Here is a 23403-nt window from a genome sequence, read left to right as displayed (position 1 = left end):
ACTCCTGCAGTGATATCCTGAGGCTGAGATGATTGGCCTCCAACAACCTCAATCATCTTCTTTTGTGCCAGGTATAACTCCAGCCACTGGAGGTTTTGCTCCCTGATCCCCATTGGATTCAATTTTACTAGGGCTCCTTGGTGCCACACTTGATCGAATGCTGCCTGGATGTCAAGGACAGTCACTGTCATCTCATAAGATTTGATTTTTGACCGTTTTGAATGGAACTTTAGGTCAAGTAAGCTAAAACAAAGCTGTTTATTTAATAATTTATAAAAGAGTGAAGGGATTCATTTAAAACTTATGTCATTGTCTATGTTCAAATTTCCTAAGCATCAAGATAATCATTAAAAGCCAGGGGGCTACCTAAAATTCCTAGATGCAAAAGAGTTACATCACTAGTATCATATCTGCATTTATAGATCTGTGATGGTTGATAAAAACTCAAATGCAGCTTTTTCTTTGATAAAAATAGGGGAAACATTACTCAACATAAATAACAATACCATTTTATGAAGTATAATAAATTATCTGTTTACAGCTTCACTTTCCTAATCAGATCTGTAACAGTAGCAGAAAATGTATAATTATAATATGGCTTTGGTTGGATAATTTAAAGAGCACTATCTTTACATTTGTTCACTGCTTTTGGTTCATCTAACAGGCACCACCAGGTTTAAAGAAGAACTTGATGAGGACATATGAATCCTGGACATCAGAGCAAATCGCTAGAAAAAGTGTACTAGAACGAGCACAATCCCTCTTCAGCTTGGCCTGGTTTCATGCTGTTTGTCAGGAGAGGAGGAACTATATCCCTCAAGTACGTAATCTAGTTTCAAGCAAACATTTACATCAGAACAAAAGTTTAAACTTAAATCATAATTGAATCTTTTAAGTTGTTTCTGTATGGAAGACAAAGCGTGTTGAACAATCTTTTAAAACTGTAGATGGCTTAAACTATGTGTGGCAGTTTTACAATATATGAAGTTTACTTTCTAGCACAATGAGTTTTTAATTTCTATTGGTTCCAGAAGTTGGAGGGATTTCACTGCAGTTTTTACAGTGGCACCATGTTGCTTTTTTCATCAGTTTTGACATGCAAGCGGCTTCACATAGGAGAAACAGTTGGTGAGCAATAAAAGAATTAGGAGGGATGGCCAAAAACTTGGACAAAAGGATAGGTTTTTGAGCGAGTTTTTAAAGGTGTGGAGAGAAGTAGCAAGGCGAAAGAGCTTAGGGAGGGAGTTGCACAGAGTGAAGCCAATATGGCTAAAGCCTCTGCCACCACTGGTGGAATGAAGAACAGGGTGTTGTACAGGAGGTCATAGTTGGAGGTCTCAAGGGTACGAGTTGGGACAAAGAGATGGAGGAGATTACAGATGTGAGGAGGAGTGAGGCCATATAGGAATTTATAAGCAAGGACAAGGATTTTGAATTTAGTGTACTGGGGAAAAATGAGTAGTGGATGTCAATGATGAGCAAGTAAATCTTGGTTTGGGATAGAATACAGACAGCAGAATTTTACAAGAGTTAGAGTTTGTGTAGGATGGAGCTTAGGAGGCTGGAAGAAATTGCATCTTGAGGTAACAAAATGTGGATAAAGGTTTCAGCAGCAGTGCGGTTGAGGCCAGGGCAGAGCTTGCAGTATTTTGGAGGTGGCAGTAAGTGGTCTTGCTGATACATTAAGTATGGGGTTTGAAGCTCAGCTCTTGTTGATTAGGTCACCAAGGTTGTTCACTATGTGGTTCAGCCTAATCGAGGATCCAGGAAAGCAGATGCGGGTGGGGGCAAGGGCAAGGAGTTTTTGATTGCTCAGAAAGCAATTTCTATATATTCTGCAGCTATGCACCTCCATGTCACTCTTTTAATTGAAATTAAAGTGACAGCTCCCTCAATGATTTAGTGGGCAAATTATACAATATTCTCTACTTTTCACCTACCTCCCATCCTCCAAAGGTGGTGATTCCTGCTAAGATACAGCATTGGTAGTGCTCCGATATCTCACTGAAGTGTATATTCTTCATGCATAAACCTAGACTGTGAGTTAGCTGATTTCAACCTGGGAGAACTACAGTTGACCTCGGGGATTGAACCTAGACCTTTCTGATCTCTGTCGTTCAGTGGCACACCAGGGAGTGAATTTACTCACAAAGCCGTTAAGGGAGCCCTCAGTGCAATCTGAACTAAAGCACATCAAATCATCAGAAATCAATAAATACCACCCAACATCCAAAAACAAAAGAACTAAAAAAAGTTGTAGAAAATGCTTTGTATATACAACAGCAAAAACATATGGGAACGTAAGAATATAAATGAATATGTAGGAGAATGCACTCAGGTATTTATGGTATTAAGAATATTCACTACCCAACATCAAGAAGAGGTAGGGAAAGGGGAATGGAGTTTTTATAGTGTGTACAGGATTCCTTTCTTACCCAGTGTGTGAGAGACACAAGAGAGGAATCACTGCTGGAATTAGTAATAGGAAATGAACCAGAGCAGGTAAGAGAAGTAAGCGTGGGGGAAACATCTAGGCAATAGCGATCATAACATAATACGGTTTAAAATAATGATTGCGAAAGACATAAGTAAGACAAAAACCAAAGTAATAGATTGGAAAAAAGCTAATTTTGAGGGGAGGAGAATGGAACTAGGAAAGGTAAATTAGAAAAAAGTTTTGATAGACAAAGCGATAGAACAGCAGTGGGGAATATTTAAAACAGTGACCAATAGAGTTCAGGAGAAATATGTTGCTCTTTTTAAAAAAAAACTAGCCAATACTGAAACACCATGGATAAATAAAGAGATAAGGGTGAAATTGAAACTAAAGAAAAAGGCATACTCTAAGTACATAGACAATAAAGGAGAGGATGACAAAAGGGAATACGAAAAGGTTAAGAAAGAAGTCAAAAAAACAACTGGGAAGGAAAGAGGAACTGTGAAATTAAATTATCAAGGAATATAATAAGAAATAGTAAAATATTCTACAGATACATAAATAACAAAAGAAAAATCAGGATAGGGATAGGGCCACCAACAGATGCACAAGATAAGCTCACAGGTCATGACAGCGAAATGGCAGAAATATTGAATAGTTACTTTGCCTCAGTATTTATCAGAGAGACTAACAAGGTGGGCATGACATTATAAGAAGAGATCAAAAAAGATATAAAGACATTTAAGATAGAAAGGGGGAGATAATTGATAAACTATTCAAACTTAAGAGAGGATAAAACCCCTGGTCCAGATGATTGCATCAGTGCATATTAAAAGAAGTTAGGGAAGAGATAGCAGAGGCTCTATTGCAAATATATAAAAATTCATTAGGAAAGGGAATAGTGCCAGAGGACTGGTGGACAGCTAAAGTTATTTCTATATTTAAAAGGGGAGATAGAACAAGTCCAGGAAACTGTAGACCAGTTAGCTTCACATAGGTGGTAGGAAAGATAATGGAATCTTTACTCAAAGATGTAATAGAAAAGCATCCAAAAAATGAAAATATAATAAAGAGTAGTCAGCATGGATTTCAGAAGGGAAAGTCATGCTTGACCAACCCTATTGAATTATTTGAAGAAGTATAAGGAAGAGTAGACAAGGGTAATGTAATAAATGTAATATATTTTGATTTTCAAAAGATCTTCGATAAGTCATTGTAAACTCATGACTATGGTCAGAGCATGTGGAGTCAGGGGACAGGTAGCAGAATGGCTAGCAAGCTGGCTACAAAACAGAGAATAGGGGTTAAGGGTAGCTACTCAGACTGGCAATAGGTAAGAAATGGTGTTCCACAAGGGTGCTAGGACCTCTCTTGTTCACCGTTTACAGGAATTATGATTTGGACTCTGGAATCGGAAGTATAATTTCAAAATTTGCAGATGAGACCAAATTGGGGGTGTAGTTGATACAAAGGAAGAATGTGTCAAAATGCAAAAAGACATTAATAGACTTGCAGAATGGGCATGTAATTGGCAAATGAATTTCAATATAGATAAGTGTGAGGAGGTGCATTTTGGTAGGAACAATAAGGAGGCCACAAGCTGCTTGAATAATAAGAGTCTGAACAGAATAGAGAAGCAAAGAGATCTAGGGGTACAGATACACAAATCATTAAAAGTAGCGACGCAGGTTAATAAGGCCATAAAGGACGCAAACCAAGAACTGTGGTTCATTTGTAGAGGGATAGAATTGAAAAGCAGGGAGGTTATGTTAAACTTGTACAGAACCTTGGTTAGACCACACTTAGAGTACCGTGCATAGTTCTGGTCTCCATATTATAAAAACGATGTAGTACCATTGGTGAAGGTGCAAAAAAGATTCACAAGGGTAATACCAGAACTGAAAGGATATACTTATCAGGAAAGGCTGAACAGGCTGGGGCTTTTTTCTCTAGAAAAGAGAAGGCGTAGGGGTGAACTGATAGAGGACTTTAAGATAATGAAAGGGTTTGATAGAGTAGACATATAGTTGGTGGAGTCTAAAACTAGGGGTCATAAATATAAGATATTCATTAATAAATCCAATAGGTAATTCAGGAGAAACTTCTTTACCCAAAGAGTGGTGAGAATGTGGAGCACGCTATTACAAGTTGTAGTTGAGGCAAATAGCATAGATGCATTTAAGGGGAAGCTAGATAAGCATACGATGGAGAAAGGAATAGAAGGGTATGCTGATAGGGTTAGATGAAGTAGGGAGGGAGGAGGCTCGTGTGGAGCATAAATGCTGGCAAAGACCAGTTGGGCCGAATGGCCTGTTTCTGTGCTGTAGCCTCGATGTAACCACTATGCATCTTGCGCTAACTACCACATTCATAATACAAGTAAAGCACAGTGATAGTGGCAAGAAGATGCAGCCATTATTCCTGCATGGACATTTAAGCAATTAAATAGCTCCAGTATATTTTTAATGGTATCTACTGTACCACCACAAGAAATTCAGATTTCATAATTTCCAATGAAGCAGAACCATTCCTCACTAGTGTTTCAACAGTTAAAGAGTCCAATCAGCCATATAGTTTTTTCTGGCAGGTAGATGGATGTCGTACAGATTTCAGAAAAAAGTGATTCATTTGTCTCTGTATATCATATAATTTCAGGGTTGGACCAAGTTTTATGAATTTTCTTTGTCTGATCTCCGAGCTGGATTTGAAATAATTGACAGGCTTTTTGAAGGTGAGCATGCTTTTAATGAAATATTGTGCTTCAGTTACTTAGATATGTACAATTGAATATTTAAAATGTTACTTTGTACTGTTGGTTATTTCCTGATTGCTAACAAAACAAAAAATGGTTAATTTAAGATCACTTTTCTTTCAATTGTTGATAATCTTCAGGCAACATATGTTAAATGGTCATGTGCAAAAATGCATGAAACATGATAACATCCACATAAACAATGATGCATTACATTTAAAGACATTTTATTCAACCTGCAGGAAAAGTTGAGAAGGCTATTAAAAAAGCATATGGGATCCTGGGCCTTATTAATAGTGGCATTAAGTACAAAAGCAAGGAAGTTATGCTAAACACTGGTTAGGCCTCAGCTGGAGTATTGTGTACAATTCTGGGCACCATGCTTTAGAAAGGATGTCAAGACCTTACAGAAGGTGCAGAAGAGATTTACTAGAATGGTATCAGGGATGATGGACTTCAGTTATGTGGAGAGACTGTAAAACTGGGGTTGCTCTCCTTAGAACAGAGAAGGTTAAGGGAGATTTGATAGAGGTGTTCAAAATCGTGAATGCTTTTGATAGAGTAAATAAGGAGAAACTGTTTCCGGTGGCAGAAGGATCGGTAACCAGAGGACACAGATTTAAGGTGATCGGTAAAAGAGCTAGAGGCGAGATGGGGAAACATTTTTTTACACAGCGAGTTGTAATGAACTGGAATGCACTGCCTGAAAGGGCGGTGGAAGCAGATTCAACAATAACCTTTAAAAGGAAATTAGATAAATACTTGAAGGGAAAAAAATCACAGGGCTATGGGGAAAGAGTAGGGAAATGGGACTATTGGATAGCTCTTTCAAAGAGCCGGCACAGGCATGATGGGCCAAATGGCATCCTCCTGTGCTGTAACTACTATGATACTATGATGAAGTACATACCAAAGACTAGTCAGTGCAGATTAAAGGTTTCCTTGTCGGGCTCAGGTGAACATACCTGTTCCTCCTGGCACACAAGGAAACCTTTAATAAATTAAAATTTTTAATTTACCTGGGCTTCTTCTGGCCCTCGATTTAGCTGCCAGCAATTTTGGCCTGTCTGGGAAGCCACCACTGCTCTTCAGCTCAGGCCTCCAGTTAATATTGCCGTCAGACCCCGATGATGTCATTGGAACCCGATCTATATATTTAAAGAAAGAACTGCCAACTTCTGCCGGTTGTGCTTGCTGCCTGAAATTTATAATTGCAGTTAGCTGGATCGGGGCAGGAAGACATTGGGTGTGTCCCCCGCTCCAGTTTGACTGCCCTCCTGCATGGTTTCTGCCAGGATCTTAGAGATATATTTGCCATTGAGATTGATGTGCAAATCCAGGCTCAATAACAAAAGAGGATAGCACGCCGGAAATCCCAAGAAAACTTATATTGAATCGGGGACAGGGGCTCGATAAAATTAACATAAGTAAAGCAACAGTAATGAAGAAAATAATAGCACTAGAGAGTGACAAATCCCCAGGACCAGATGGTTTCCATCCCAGGGTTTTAAAGGAAGTAGGTGAGCACATTGCGGATGCCCTAACTATAATCTTTCAAAGTTCTCTAGAATCAGGAACTGTCACTCTAGATTGGAAAATTGCACATGTCACTCTGCTTTTTAAGAAAGGAGAGAGAGGGAAACCAGGGAATTATAGACCAGTTAGCCTAACATCTGTTGTGGGGAAAATGCTGGAGTCTATAATTAAGGATAGGGTGACTGAACACCTCGAGAATTTTCAGTTAATCAGAGAGAGCCAGCATGGATTTGTGAAAGGTAGGTCGTGCCTGACAAACCTGATTGAATTTTTTGAAGAGGTGACTAAAGTAGTGGACGGGGGAATGTCAATGGATGTTACTTATATGGACTTCCAGAAGGCATTTGATAAGGTCCCACATAAGAGACTGTTAGCTAAGATAGAAGCCCATGGAATCGAGGGAAAAGTACGGACTTGGTTAGGAAGTTGGCTGAGCGAAAGGCGACAGAGAGTAGGGATAATGGGAAGGTACTCACATTGGCAGGATGTGACTAGTGGTGTCCCACAGGGATCTGTCTTGGGGCCTCAATTATTCACAATATTTATTAATGACTTAGATGAAGGCATAGAAAGTCTCATATCTAAGTTTGCCGATGACACAAAGATTGGTGGCATTGTAAGCAGTGTAGATGAAAACATAAAATTACAAAGCGATATTGATAGATTAGGTGAATGGGCAAAACTGTGGCAAATGGAATTCAATGTAGACACATGTGAGGTCATCCACTTTGGATCAAAAAATGATAGAACAGGGTACTTTCTAAATGGTAAAAAGTTAAAAACAATGGATGTCCAAAGGGACTTAGGGGTTCAGGTACATAGATCATTGAAGTGTCATGAACAGGTGCAGAAAATAATCAAGGCGGCAAATGGAATGTTGGCCTTTATATCCAGAGGACTAGAGTACAAGGGGGCAGAAGTTATGCTGCAGCTATACAAAATCCTGGTTAGACCGCACCTGGAGTACTGTGAGCAGTTCTGGGCACCGCACCTTCGAAAGGACATATTGGCCTTGGAGGGAGTGCAGCGTAGGTTTACTAGAATGATACCTGGACTTCAAGGGTTAAATTACGAGGAGAAATTACACAAATTGGGGTTGTATTCTCTGGAGTTTCGAAGGTTAAGGGGTGATCTGATCGAAATTTATAAGATATTAAGGGGAACAGATAGGGTGGATAGAGAGAAACTATTTCCGCTGGTTGGGGATTTTAGGAGTAGGGGGCACAGTCTAAAAATTAGAGCCAGACCTTTCAGGAGCGAGATTAGAAAATATTTCTACACACAAAGGATGGTAGAAGTTTGGAACTCTCTTCCGCAAACGGCAATTGATACTAGCTCAATTGCTAAATTTAAATCTGAGATAGATAGCTTTTTGGCAACCAAAGGTATTAAGGGATATGGGCCAAAGGCAGGTATATGGAGTTAGATCACAGATCAGCCATGATCTTATCAAATGGCAGAGCAGGCACGAGGGGCTGAATGGCCTACTCCTGTTCCTATAAATGTTTTAAAGGAAGTCTCTGTTGTTACCGCCTGCACTGCCAAGCCATGTATATGTGTCCATTGGCACGCATTTATTGTATTCCAGGGACAAGCTCAAGAACACCTACTTTTAGATAGCCGTTGTATAGTGTCAAAGATTTCTACATCTAGAAATGAGTGGCAAAAGCGACCAGTACAAGGTGCTACCCTGCATCATCATTTTTACTAACTGCAAATCTGTTTCTCAAATACGGTTGATCTCCTTTAAAACCAGCAAAAATACACATCATAACAGAGAGCATTATATAAATGTGTTACTGCCTGATTTCTGTTTATTAGAACTGATTTTAGTATGACTCTATAAATGTGGCTACTACTCAGTGATGGCACTGCCCAATTTATTTTAGTTTATAGTGCTGCTGACAGCTCACTAGAGGTGCTGCCTAATAGGCTCCATTTGCTCTGAGCATCTTTCTTTATTGCTTCTGGCATCCCTTGATAAACATAGGTTTGGAGAATGACTGCTATAAGCAAATTGCACAATTATCAGTGAAGACAACCCAGATGCATTACCTAGAAGATGATATAGAAAACCAAAGGATATCCTGACCACTAATAACAATCCTCTTAGTAGTCAGTTACAGAGTAACATTGGCAGAAGCCTGGAAGCAGTTTTTTTTTTCATTGATAACTTTAATTTGAAAAATGATGGCCATTCCACCCAAAGGTGAGTAATCTAACGTTTTCAGTGACAGTCTGAGAAACTTTGGTTAAATGTTTTTTTAAAAAAGACTTCCTGATTGCAAATGTTCTGTGTGTTAACATGTTTGCATGAAATTTATTTGACCACTATTTTAATGAAGACGTTAACCTATTAGCCCCGATTTTGTGATCCTGACAAAATTGAGGCTGTGCGCACCCATGGCATGGGTGCACCTGTACCTATAGCATGGGGGTGGGACAGTGTCAAATTTTGTGATTAAGGCCCGCCTCTTATGCTGAATAGGCTGAGATCACAGGAAAAGCTTTCCCAAAGAGCTTGACCCGATAGCTGGCTGAAGAGCTGTATTCATCGATACCTGAGTAAGGTGCATGGCACAGGGACTCCATTAAATGGAGAAGAATGGAATTCAAATAAGTTATCAGCAAAATGCAGTAACTTTTGTACCTTGACCAATTGCACAATAATACTAATAAAGTGAATTGCAGGTGTTCATCGGTTATGTAAAATAGATCATAACTCACATTTGGGATGCTCACTTATAGAACAACTGCTGTAAATCATTGTTGAAAATGACTGTTGATTACACACATGTAAGTGAGTGTGCATTTATTCTAGGGAGTGAATGATGATTTCACTACCCAATGGAGTGATAATTGACACCAGTAAAAAGTAACTTGTTTATTACAGTTTGTATCATTTAGGAGTTTGCACTCCATTTTATAATGAATTTTAATGCTTCCGAAAATTGCAAATGTCTCTATGTTCCAGTGATATCTCACTGGACAGTCTTCTGTTCGTTTGAAAAGGCAGACCTCATAGATTCCAAACTTTCACAGCTGAATACCAGTATCTTAAGTCCCGATTTTAACTCAGAGTAGATCAGGTGGGTGGAAAATTGTCAACCCCCACTGAGTGAGGCCCGGGAGTCTCGGGCCTCTACCGTATGCTTATAGTGAGTCTCCCTCCCGAACCCGGTGGGAAGCCCTCCCTGGCTGGATTTTTGGTGGCAGGAGGCTGTAACAGAGGATCGGTGCCCGGCAATCTGGTAAGTGATTGGGAAGGGGCTCTAGAGACTATTGCGGTCAGGGGAGGGGGAGGGAAGGCCAGGGCAGAAGAGGGCCAAGGTTTCCTTGAGTGGCCCAAAGATGCACTCCTAATACTCCTGGCCCACAAGGAACTAAAAAGAAATTTAAAACTTATCTTTCTGGGCTTCTTCTGGCCTCGGATCTACTTGCCACCAGGTTAGCCTGGTGGGGAAGCCACGACAGCTCCGCCATGCAGGCCTGGAATTAAAATTGCAATGGGGCCCCAATGACTTCATTGGAGCTCAATCTGCATATTTAAAACAGGACCTCACTGCCTTCTGGTAGGTGTCCTATCCACCAGCTAAAAACAGCAGGTTAAAATTACTTGCCATGGGAAGGCAGTGGGATTGGGAGGGGAGGTAAGTTGCTGCCCTGATTTTAATTGCCCCCCCCCCCCCATGGGCAGGGTTAAAGTTGGGGCTTTAGTGTTACAATGATATGTCCTCTATTTTATTACCATCAAGAAGCTCAACAATGATTCATTTGGTATCCACAGAAACAAAGGATGTTCAGTGGGAGTTTGTTCGTGGTCTGTTGGAAAATGCTATCTACGGTGGACGTATCGACAACATATTTGATCTACGAGTCCTGAATTCGTATCTGGAGCAATTTTTCAGCCCCAAAGCGATTGCAGGATCACAGTCCAGGAGCAAAAATTTAGCATCATTTCCATCATCCATCACTGTGCCCAAATCCTGCAGCATTATGGTAGGTGATGTTAATCATGTATGTAGCTGCAAACAGTGGCCATCTGGCAGGAAATGACATTTTAATTTAATTTTGTAAGCTTCATTGAAGATGAGTATTCCTTTATGTTATTTGCCATTGAAGAATTTCTTTAATAACAAACTTTAAACAGCTGGGATGATTAAACAGGGACTCATTTTTTTTTAAAATGCTTTTATGTGCATGAACTTTAATGTTTTGATTAAATGAACTTGCATGTTGCAGTGGAAGATCATTATAACTATTTTATTGAAATAGTTGCAATAGGCTTAAATACCATAGACTTTTATTCTTGACTCATTAGGACATTAATTATGTTTAGTATTATATTTATGTTTGAAATATATTTGTTATAAAACATCTTAATCTAACTCCTTATTCCTTCTCTTTTGGCCTGTCTCACACACTGAAATTAGCATTGTCAATTTGCTGCATAGCTGCCTTCCTTCTCTATTTATGCAATCATTCCCACTAGCTCCCAGAAGATCTTCCATCCCCAGTATTTGCCCAGCTCTATCTCTCCTTCACTTCTCTCAATTACTTCTGTGTTGTCCGATTGCTTGTCCAACATCAAGACTCTGAAAAGTCATAAATTTCTCTAGCTCAGTATCTGGAAGAATGAAGCTCCATCAAAAATTCAGTTTCCTTGCTACTGACTCCAGTCCCCTCCTCAGCCACTCTCTCAGGCTGAATCAGTCTATTTGCAGACTTGGTATCCTGCTCAACCCTAAGCTAAGCTTAAAATGCCCACATCCTATCCATTACTAAGACATCTTACTTTCACCTCCACAACATTACCTAGCAAGACAATAATGGACAATAAAGAAATGGCAGACTAGTTAAATTAGTACTTTGTATCCGTTTGCACAGTAGAGAAAGAAGACAAAATACCAATGGTACAAGGGAACCTAAAAACTTAGTGGATTTAAAATAAGTAAAAAAAAATGGTAATGGAGAAAATAACAGATAGACAAATCTCAAGGAATTGATGGTTTGCACCCCAGAGTATTAAAAGAAAGAGGTGAGGAAATTTCAGATATGTTACTCATAATTTTCCAAAGCTCTCTAGATTTAGGAATTGTGCCTTTGGATTGGAAAATTGCAAATGTCACTCCATTATTTAAAATTATTTAAAATCCATTGTTTATGGATTTGTGATGGGTAGGTCATGCCTGACTCATCGAGTTGAATTTTTTGAGAAGGTCACTAGCATGGTGGTCAGGGGAGTGTCTATGGATGTTGTCTATATGAACTTCCAAAAGGCATTTCGTAAGATTTTGCACAAGAGATAATTAGTAGAAAATGTACAGAATTGGAGGTAACCTTGTAACATGGATTGGTAATTGGTTGGGAGGTAGGAGACAGAGAGAAGGGGTAAAGGAATGTTCTCTGATTGATGGGGTGTGATAAGTGGTATTCCTCAGGGATCTATACTGGGGCCTCAGCTTTTCACCATATACATCAATGACTTGGATGAAGGAATAGAGAGTTGTATACCCAGCTTTGCAGATGACACTAATTTAGGAGGCATGGTAGGTTGTGTAGATGGGAGCAAGAAGTTACAAAGGGACATAGACAGACTAAGTGAGTGGGCAAAACTATGGCAGATGGAAGTCAATGTGGAGAAGTGTAAGTGGATCCGAGAAAGACAAATCTGAATACTATCTTAATGGTGAGAGGCTAGGAACTGTGGAGGAGCAAGGGGATTTAGGTGACCATGTACATAAATCACTAAAAGCTAGTACATAGTTACAAAAAGTAATCAAAAAGGCTAATGGCATGTTAGCTTTTATCTCAAGAGGGCTGGAATACAAAAGTGAAGTGATGCATCAGTTGTACAGAGCCTTGGTCAGACCCCATCTGGAGTATCACCTCTGATTCTGACTTCAGGCTTATTGGGGAAAGAGCAGGGGAATAGGTCTAATTGGATAGCTCTTTCAAAGAGCTGGTACTGGCACAATGGACTGAATGGCCTCCTCCTGTGCTGTACCTACTATGATACTATGATTTGCATGTTCCTCACTCTTTGCCCCAACATTGGTGGCAGAGCTTTCTGCTGCCTTGATCTTGCTCTTTGGAACTCCCTCCCTAAAATTCTCCAACACTTCAACTCTATAGTTCCCTCTCACCTTTTTTTTAAAAAACCTTCTCAAAACCCATGTCTTTGACCAACCTTTCAGTCACCCCTTCTAATTCTTCCCTTCCTAATTTTGCATCTATTTCTTTATGTCTATTCGTGATCTGCCTTGAGGTGTTTCTTTACATTAACAATGCTATATTAATGCAAGTTGTTGTTGTAGTTATAGTAGTTGTAATAATGCAGCAATCTGTGAACACTCAGATCTCTTCGTTGCACACTGGAAGATATCAAGCATTCGATCAGCTTGCCTGCTCACAATCAAATTTGGACCATCTTAAGCAATACTAATGCTTCTTTTTTGCAGCCAAATCCTCCCATTATTCCAGTGTCAACTTGGAGTTATTAAATAGAGCGTGAGAACAAACCCAACTACTTACTGGCTCATCGCTTCCAGTTTCTAATAAAAGAAAGACTTTAATTTATATAGCCCCCACTATGCCTCTCAGAAACATCTCAAAACAATTCATCTACAATGAATTACAATCAGGTTTCCAGTCCATCACAGCACCAAGCCTAGCTTGATCAAAGACATCATCCACCTTGTCGTCCATGAATTTCCTGATTCTTTGTCACTGACCAATCCATTCTCCTCCACCACCTCATCTCTGCAGTCCATCTCTCGAGCCTTGCTCTCTCGTGATTCCACCCCTATCTGCCCCAACATAGTCAATACACTTCCTCAAATAGTTTGTCCTCCGATGCCTACAAGGTCACCTCTATAGTTAGTCCCCTTCTATTCGCTATTCACATGCTCTGCCTTGGCAATATCATCCACTAGCACAGGGTCAATTTTCAACTATACATTGATGACTCCCAACTCTACCTGTTCATTATCATCACAGATTCCAAGGTTGTTGTTAAAGCCATTCTTTTTGCCTCCCGCCAGAACCTGTGTGCTCAGGCTAAACTGGAGGTATGCACCCTCAGCATTCCGTTTATCCTTGGCTGTATTCAATCTGTCACCAAGACCACCTTTTTCCATCTACAGAGTATTGCCTGCTTATGCCTCTACCTTTCCTCTCCACTGCTGAAACTCTAATCCTAGCTTCATCACCTAAAGGATAGATTTCATAAATGCCCTCCTCAGCACCCTCCCCACCTCTACTATTCACAAACCTCAGCTAATGCAGAACTCTGCAGCCCAAGTCGTTTCTCACACCCATCTTTGCCAAATTTCATTGGCTTCCTTTGCCTAGTGCATCAACCTAATGATCCTTTTCCTTCCACGGCCTTATTCCGTCCTCTCTGTGATTTTCTTGATCCATATGTCCCAGTCCACACCCTCCACTCATCTGACTGAATTACTGTTCATCTGCATCACTATCAGAGGCCAAGAAAGTCACAATAAACAGATTTAATTTTGGCAGAATGAAAGCAGATACAAAAATCTTTATAAGTGGGTAGACACGTTTATAAAGCTGTGGTAAAATAAGGATCCTCAGTTTTAAAAATAGGGGCATTGTGTACAAAAGCAGAGATATTGCCAAACCCATACATCATTGCTTAGGCTGCAGTTAGAATATTGTGTCCAATTTTGGGCACCCCACATTAGGAAGGATGTTAAGGAAATGTAGAGGGTGTAGAAGTGAGAGGCTTTAGTCATGAGATACAAGAGGAACTGGGACTTCTTTCATTAGAAGGTTAAGAAGAGATCTGATAGAGGTGTTCAAAATTATGTAGGGTTTTGATACATAAATCAGAAAAAAATATTTAATACTCATGTTTAATGAGTTGGCAATTAGAGGACACAAAAAAAGAAGAGAATTTCTTTTACCGTTTCGTACTAGGTGGCCAATCCACAATGCAAGTTTTATGCCCGGGTGGCAAGTTGAAATCCTACCCCAATGATTTTATAATAGTCAGTAAATGTGCCATTATGAACTCATTGAACACAGTTGTGCTTAAAGTAGTAAGATCTATTCTTGGATAATGTGTAGCCATTCTCAATTTTTGTTTGTTATAGGATTACCGTGCCATTATTACCCATTTACCAGAAGATGACAAACCTGCATATTTTGGTCTACCTGCCAATATAGAACGATCATCACAACGCATTTTCAGCAACCAGGTAAATAGTTCACATTTTTGCAACAATTTAAGGAATGAGGTTGTGAATTTCATCTCCTCTCAATGCTCTGCACTAGGTAATGTTTATTGTCCAGGAAGTAAAGAGAGACTTCAGAAAGACAGGCGCAGAGATACACTTCAAGGAATCAATCACTAAACATTAAATTTGATATTTGCAGAGATACCTTAGAAAGCTACAAATAAGTGCTGCCAGACCTGGAACATCTCCATCCCTCTTCCTCCCCCAGTGCTGTTATGCTCATACCTTACCCCTCGCCTCACTGCTGACAGTCACGAGCGATACACCCACTCCCCCCCACCCCGGGCCTCCCCCATCTTCTGCTAGTTCTGCCAAACCTCAGGTTCCACCTCCACAGATTCCCCAGACCAGATCCCCTTTACTACCAAACCCAGCAATTCCACTACAGTGCTACCAAATTCCAGAACTCCATCCTAGTTCTGCCAAAGCTCAGAACCATCCCCGAGTGCTACCAAAGCCCAGGACTATCCCAAGTGCTATCAAAGTGTAGGACCGTCCCAGAACAGCTGAACCTTAGTCACTACCCAGTACTGCTAAATACTAAATATCTAACTCCAACTGATGCATCTTGCAAACCATTTTGCTGGATACTATCTACTATTTAATAAAAACAAAATTTGAATCATTCAGTCACTGTAAATCAGTTCTCCCACCCCACATAATATAATATAATCAGTTCTTTAGCCTACTTGGTCCTCTTCTTCTTGCGTGGTGTTTGACTGCAGCGTGCGTTCCTTGTGACTGCCGTGTGGTGAAGAAACTGTTCTTCTCTCAAAGCCTCCTTTTATATTATTTTTACCAATAGGACGTAGGATTGGGGCGGGTCATTCTTTTTGTCCAATCACTCCCTGTTGCTATGCTTCAATCATTAACATACCCCAATGATTGACAGCTGAGGCTTTGATCATGTGACTAGAGACCCTTTAATATAGAAAAGACCATGTGCTCGAACCATGGAATGTAAAGGCCCCTTTACTATCACTGTTTATGGCCTTTCATGTAGAGATAGTCCCTTTCATTTCTATGCACAGACATTCTTAATGGTCCAGATGTCTCCCATTTTGATTACTTCACGGGTTTCAAATCCATTCCTTTATACCATTTGACCATATGCTGGATGCAATACTATTTGATGTTTTACAAATCCCAGTTCTTTGATCAGATTACCAGATAGGAATGAGATGCCCATGCTTTTTCACGCTTATCATTGCTTTCCCAATCCAAAGCCCTTGCTGCCTTTTCCGTGTGTTGCCTTTGCTTTGTTGAAAAGCTTGTGTTCCAAAAGCCTATGTGTTTTAAAAGCCTGACAACCCTCCAAGCTTAATATTATCCATCTAGCTTATTTATTTAATAACCTAGATCTCTAACTGCAGTACAATGTCTTAGTTTCTGAAACTCATACTTCTCCAATGCCATCAGCGTCACTGAGGGAAAACAGGATTTGCGAGAACAGTTTATTACATTACTGTGCTTGCAAGTTTCAGATGTCTGTTTAAAAGGGGCACAGTTAACCCTTTCCTTCAAATGCCTTTTATTAAAGGGATTTTGAACCCCACATTCCCTCCTCAAGTGGTTCTGTCGAATCTTCTGACTGATCCACTTCATACCCTGAGCATTGTCCTTGGTTGTTAGGTTTTTATCTTTGATTCCTGTTTAGGATGGGTTTGCTGTGACATATGCAAAAAGAACATTTCTTTTCCATGTTTTCCAATTAAATGTCACATTACACATCAGCAAATTATCATATCAAGCATTAGTATACAAATTACTCATACAAATTATTCTGATCCAAGGGTGTTGCCCCACATTATGCACTGTTTCTCACCACTCATGGTCTCCTAGATTTTGTACAGTTCTATAAGCGCATTGACATATTTAATTTTAACCAGGTGGTGAAGTGAGATTAACACAAATCTCCATTACATTGTGTGGACACATTGGCATGAGAGTATGTTCCCCAACCTGAGTAATTTCCGCGCGGGTGAGAGAAAGGAGAATAAGTGATAGGACAGATAGTGTTACCATGCCTGAATGTAACATCACTGGTGGTTATACAATACTGACCTCGGATTTGATAGGCCACATGGGTACCAACCCACCTATTGATAACTTTCACTAGGCAGTCAGGGTCCTCATCCCCCTTATTCATGCCTTGTAAAATGCCCTTCAGTTGTTTCTGCATTGATTCATCATGTTCCCACATTGATTCAAAGTCGAATCATAGAAAGGTTACAGCATGGAAGGAGGTCATTCAGCCCATCGAGTCCGCACCAGCTCTATGTGAGAGCAATCCAGCTAGTCCCACTCCCCTGCCCTATTCCCACAGCCCTGCAATTTTTTTCCTTTCAAATACTTATCCAGATCCCTTTTGAAGGCCATGATTGAATCTGCCTCCTCCACCCCCTTGGGCAGTGCATTCCAGATCCTAACCACTTGCTGTGTAAAAAAGTTTTTCCTCATTTCACCTTTGGGTCTTTTGCCAATCACCTTAAATCTATGTCCTCTCGTTCTTGACCCTTCCGCCAACGGGAACAGTTTCTCTCTATCTACTCTGTCTAGACCCTTCATGATTTTAAATACCTCTATCAAATCTCCTCGCAACTGTCTCTGTTCCAAGGAGAACAACCCCAACTTCTCCAGTCTATCCACGTAACTAAAGTCCCTCATCCCTGGAATCATTCTAGTAAATCTCTTCTGCACCCCCTCTAAGGCCTTCACATCTTTCCTAAAGTGTGGTGCCCACAACTGGACACAATACTCCAGTTGTGGCTGATCCAGTGTTTTATAAAGGTTCTCCATGACGTCCATACTTTGGTACTCTATGCCTCTATTTATAAAGCCCAAGATTCCGTTTGCTTTTTTAACTGCTTTCTCAACCTGCCCTGCCACCTTCAACGATTTGTGCACATATGCCCCCCGATCTCTCTGTTCCTGTACCCCTTTCAGACTTGTGTCCTCTAGTTTATATCTAATCTATTCCATGCTGCAGTTCCTGCAGTAGCTCCGATACCTATTCACTCAGCTACACCCTTTTATATATTTTATGGCCTGGTGTATGAGGTTGTGGGGGCCATGCTTGGTCTAAATCCCAACCTGCATTTCATTGGTCACAGTTATGTATTAGCTCCTGCAGCAGTGCACTATGTAATTTACGGTGGGCCTAATGACATAGGCCTGATAGAAAGGCTATCTCTAATAGAGATATTAACACCGGTACCAACTCATAACGGACATCATTATGAACTCCTTGCCGAGTCCATCAAATGACTATCTTACATTATATAACCATTCATGAATATAAAGCCACCAGACCGTTTCCAGGTGCTGGATTTAGGATTGGGCAGGGTGGCTCCCTAGCCTTGGTCCCAATTTCATTGTTAACTCAAAGAAACCCAACCCTGAATTTGGAAATCTAAATTCCTATGTCCCTCTTTACTTCAATTTCAATACCTCTGATAGGGACCAGTGTGTTTAACTCTATCCTGATTATTTCATTAATCAGTCGGTTTCTCTATGGAGCATGTGTCAGTGCCTTGGTTAAAATGTTTTCTCATGCTCCTGAGCCACATTAAGCATTTCATCTCCCTCTGCAGGGTCCCAGTGTTTCGGGTAGTGGCCAGGATATCAAATGCAGTTTTCTCATTGTTCAGTATAGGCAAGGACATAAACATCTCCAAGAGAAAGCTATCAATTGGCCATTTCATCTCATTCATCTGATCTCTAGAGGAACTTTACTGTCCAATACAATTTTTACATTAACCCTTAAAACATAGATTGAACATTCCCAACCTGGTTCAAGTTATACTTAACACATTTTTGTTTATTTTTCCTAAACTCTTCTTGGACCACTTTTATTCCCAAAATATTTGAGTTCATTTTATCATTTCAACTTAATCCCATTTCCAGAGAGCAGCATTATTGGACTGACAGGACTTGTCAATGTACAATTTTATTTCCCCAAAATACTCCCTCTGATACATTAAACTTGACAGGGACCTATTAGACTAGATTCTTTTTTGTTTTAAATAAATTTGATCAACCCCTTTACATTTTAAATAAAATTTACCTTCTCAAGTGCTTGAACAGCAACTCATATCAATTGTCTTATCAATTTCAATTTCATAAACAAATTACAACTAGGCTTGGTGGTTTTACAGTAGAGACAGAAGGGCTTGTAATTACTTTTTAAGGTAACTCTCATATTTCCCCCTCCTAGAGCACTCTGCCTTCAAAAAATAACAAATAATCCTGAATTGGTTAAAACCGAGTGTTTGAGAGGCAAGATCTCAGTCCAAATGCTGTGAAATTTGATATCTGCTGATGTCTGCAAATGACGTCTTAACTTCATAACACCACTGGATCGCTTCCTGCATCAACACCTTTGCAGTCCCGACAACCATAGTTCCCTGTGTAAAAGAAAAGAAAAACAGGAAATCCATTGTGGCTCTTCTTGAGAGCCTAAGGGATTCATTTGTCAATTCATGATTTCTGTCTGTCACCATTTCTTAAATTAAGAAACTTAAAAATCTTATAGGCTTAACTAAAGCACTGCAAAATAGCACTAAATAATAATCCCTTTAAAACAAAAGTGCTTTAAAGAAGTTCAAATTGATCTTTTCCCAAAAAGTCTTTGTGCTATTAAAACAGTGATAACTTGCACAAAGATTCCAATATAATTAAACTCTGGATAATAAATTTCAAGTTCTCTGACTTCCAATTTTCAAAACTTGAGCCATGAAGGCACAAAAAATTTACCAATTTTATAAGAGCATAAGAATTGGAGCAGGTGTAGGCCATACGGTCCCTCAAATCTGCTTCGCCATTCAATAAGATCATGGCTGATCTTCAACCTCAACTCCACTTTCCTGCCCGATCCCCACATCCCTTGATTCCCTTAGAGTCCAAGAATCTATCGATCTCAGTCTTGAATATACTCAATGACTCAGCGGGATTCTCTAGCCCTCTGAGCTAGAGAATCCCGAAGATTCACAGCCCCGAGTGAAGAAATTGTTCCTCCTCTCAGTCCTAAATGGCCGACCCTTTATCCTGAGACTAGTTCCCTAGTTCTAGACTCTTCAGCCAGGGGGAATAGCCTCTCAGCATCTACCCTGTCAAACCCTCTCAGAATCTTATATGTTTCAATGAGATCACCTCTCATTCTTCTAAACTCCAGAGAGTATAGGCCCATTCTACTCAACCTCTTCCTTGTAGGACAACCCTCTCATACCCAGGAATCAATCTAATGAACCTTCGTTGCACCCCTCTAATGGCAAGTATATCCTTCCTTAGGTAAGGAGACCAAATTTGTACACAGTATTCCAGGTGTGGTTTCACCAAAGCCCCGTACAATTGCAGCAAGACTTCCTTACTGTTATACACCAACCCCCTTGCAATAAAGACTAACATACCATTTGCCTTCCTAATTGCTTGCTGTACCTGCATGTTAACTTTCTGTGTTTTGTGCACATGAACACCCAAATCCCTCTGAACACCAACATTTAGTAGTTTCTCACCTTTTAAAAAATATTCTGTTTTTCTCTTCTTTCTACCAAAGTGAATAAACTCACATTTCCCCACATTATACTCCATCTACCATCTTCTTGCTCACTCACTTAACCAGTCTATATCCCTTTTCAGACTCTTTGTATCCTCCTCATAGCTTACTTTCCCATCTAGCTCTGCATCATCAGCAAACTTGGATACATTACACTCAGTCCCTTCATCTAAGTCATTAATATTGATTGTAAATAGCTGAGGCCCAAGCACTAATCCTTGCTGCACTTCACTAGTTACAGCCTGCCAACCTGAAAATGACCCATTTATTCCTACTCTCTGTTTTCCGTTCATTAACCAATCCTATATCCATGCTAATATGTTACCCTCAACCCCATGAGCCCTAATCTTGTGTAACAACCTTTTGTGCGGCACCTTATTGAATGCTTTTTGAAAATCCAAATATACTACATCCACTGGTTCCCCTTTATCTACCCTGCTAGTTACATCTTCATAAAACTCTAATAGATTTGTCAAACATGATTTTACTTTCATAAAACCGTGTGACTCTGCCTAAACATATGAATTTCTAAGTGCCCCGTTACCATGTCCTTAATAACGGATTCCAACATTTTTCCGACGACTGATGTCAGCCCAACTGGCCTGTTACATTTGCTACCTTCCAATCCACTGGGACTGTTCTAGAATCACAACCAATGCATCTACTTTCTCTGCAGCCACCTCATTTGGAACCTTAGGATATAGGCCATCGGGTCCAGGGGATTTGGCGGTTTTTAGTGCCATTAATTTCTCCAATGCTTTTTTTTTACTAATCTTAATTACCTTAAGTTCCTCACTCTCAATATTATTTTCTTCTATTAACTTTAAACATTCTATGAAACAATTATGCAGTACAATCAAACTACTCCAGATCATTATCACAGAGATAGCAGAGATCCTTTAACCATTCTTTTTTGTCCTCTTCATGGTCACTTTGGTTTGACCACAATCAATCACAAGATCAAAAGGTCAATTTGGTAACATCTATCACATTTCAGTATACCTTAAAACATGATTAAACAAATAGAGTTACTTCAAAATGTCCCAATATTTTAACACATCAATTCATGCTCACCAATACTTGACTTTACTTCAAATCATTAAAGCATTTTAAAAATTCAAAATGCCAAATTGTTATATATATGACAATTTCATGTCCGGAATAAGAAATCATCACATAAATTAGCATAACCAGAATTTCACCGTGGCCACAATAGAAGTTTGGTTTTCTCAATTTAATAGGTTAATTAACCACAATAACTCTAATTTCATTTAGCAATATCTTAGACTTAAACACAAGACAAAGCACATGAAATTATCAAAAGCACGTGCTTATTAAAACCCAGTAAATCACATTGTCTTTCATTTTGTTCTTTCTTTGTGCACCTTTCCAAAAAATTATGACCTATAGAATATCACTAAAGAAAAAGTTAGTTTTTATATTGAAACAAAATCTTTGTATCATTTCTTTGTCTTGAAGAAGAGAGAGGAGCCACAGCCAATGGCCTCAAACATTCACACAAGCTTTTAAAAGAGCCAGTAAAAGCCACACAGGCTTTATAAAGAGACAGTGCAGCCAGACAGGCTTTTAAAATAGTCAGTAAAAGCCAGACAGGTTTTCTTCCCCTCCCCTAGGTCCTGCCTCCTTTTGGGGGTGCTCCACAGTCTCTGGCAAAATGTCCCTTTTTATCACAATTGTAACATTTCTTATCAGTGTAGGTATTTACTCTAAGTAAGGGGGGTGGGGGGAGTTCCTCTCTTTTGGGGCCCTCATTTTTCCATGCTGGAGCTTGTATGGTGTATACTGGTTGTTCCATTTTACCCAATTTTCTATTCTCCCATTTAAGTACCATCTATCTCATGGCTACAGCATCAGTTTGAGCTGTATTGTCTGGGTCAAAGTCACCCCATGCTGCTTGTAAATACGATTGTGCGTGACTAATCAAAGTCCTCAACCACCTGGTAACATTATGACGAGCCCCCAGGTTACCTCAGTCTAATCCTGGCCCATAGACACTATCATTGCATTGCCATAAGCAGTGGGCATAAACGTCAGGATGTTCATTGGGTTCTTGTTTACAATTTGTTAACACCTCATTGGGATCGTCCCTAATTCATGGCTGTCAGTACGGCCTCTTGCATTTGTGCCCAAGTTCCTTGTCCAAATTTCCTATCCTGTGGGGGTCCGCCGAATATCTTTGGACCTAACGTCCATAGTAATAATTTTATTTTTCCATCCCCGTCCATTCCGCTTACTGTCGCAGTTTGGTCAACTTGGGCAAAGTTTTTAAACACATCGTCTTTACTGTCAAATTTAGATATCTTGTATTTGTTGGGGGTTATATGGAACAATAAATCTCTTTACTATGCTTGCTCTTTCATGTGTAGCAGGATCCACATTATATTTAATCTGTTCCATTCCTGCCATAGGGGGACCTGCATCCCATGAGGGTTGATCATCATGGTGTCCGTATTCAGTAGTTTCCCTGTTTAAATTATCCCACTTTTGTTCGTCTAACTCACTATCACTATCATCTCCCTTCATGGTGTAGACAATTCCTTGTTTTATTTACAATGCTCCTTGTAATTCAGCTATCTTATGTTTACAGTGGGAATGGGATATTTCTGGTCCTCTACGGCTTTCTTTGTTGGCACTCATCTGTACTCGCATGGCGGCTTTTAGGTCATCCCGCTGCAGCGCTATTTTTCTTGATTTTTTTATTCGTTCATGGGATGTGGGCATCGCTGGCAAGGCCAGCATTTATTGCCCATCCCTAATTGCCCTTGAGAAGGTGGTGGTGAGCCACCTTCTTGAACCGCTGCAGTCCGTGTGGTGAAGGTTCTCCCATAGTGCTGTTAGG

The 23403-nt window shown here is 39.9% G+C and overlaps 1 protein-coding gene across 3 annotated transcripts in view; it reads left to right on the top strand.

Moving 5' to 3' along the window:
• The window catches only part of dync2h1 (dynein cytoplasmic 2 heavy chain 1), a 656363-nt gene that overhangs the window by 473834 nt on the left and 159126 nt on the right, over positions 1 to 23403 (top strand). For all 3 annotated transcript variants that reach the window (XM_067986146.1, XM_067986147.1, XM_067986148.1), the window contains exons 80-83: positions 665 to 820; positions 5093 to 5168; positions 10513 to 10724; positions 14846 to 14950. In XM_067986146.1, the coding sequence (XP_067842247.1) occupies positions 665 to 820; positions 5093 to 5168; positions 10513 to 10724; positions 14846 to 14950 (549 nt within the window). The remainder of the gene's footprint in view (positions 1 to 664; positions 821 to 5092; positions 5169 to 10512; positions 10725 to 14845; positions 14951 to 23403) is intronic.

Source organism: Heptranchias perlo, chromosome 6 (genome assembly GCF_035084215.1).
Source record: "Heptranchias perlo isolate sHepPer1 chromosome 6, sHepPer1.hap1, whole genome shotgun sequence".
Taxonomy (NCBI): Eukaryota; Metazoa; Chordata; class Chondrichthyes; order Hexanchiformes; family Hexanchidae; genus Heptranchias; species Heptranchias perlo.
The sequence above is the reverse complement of the archived record's forward strand: the minus strand, read 5'-3'. Positions and strand labels throughout refer to the sequence as shown.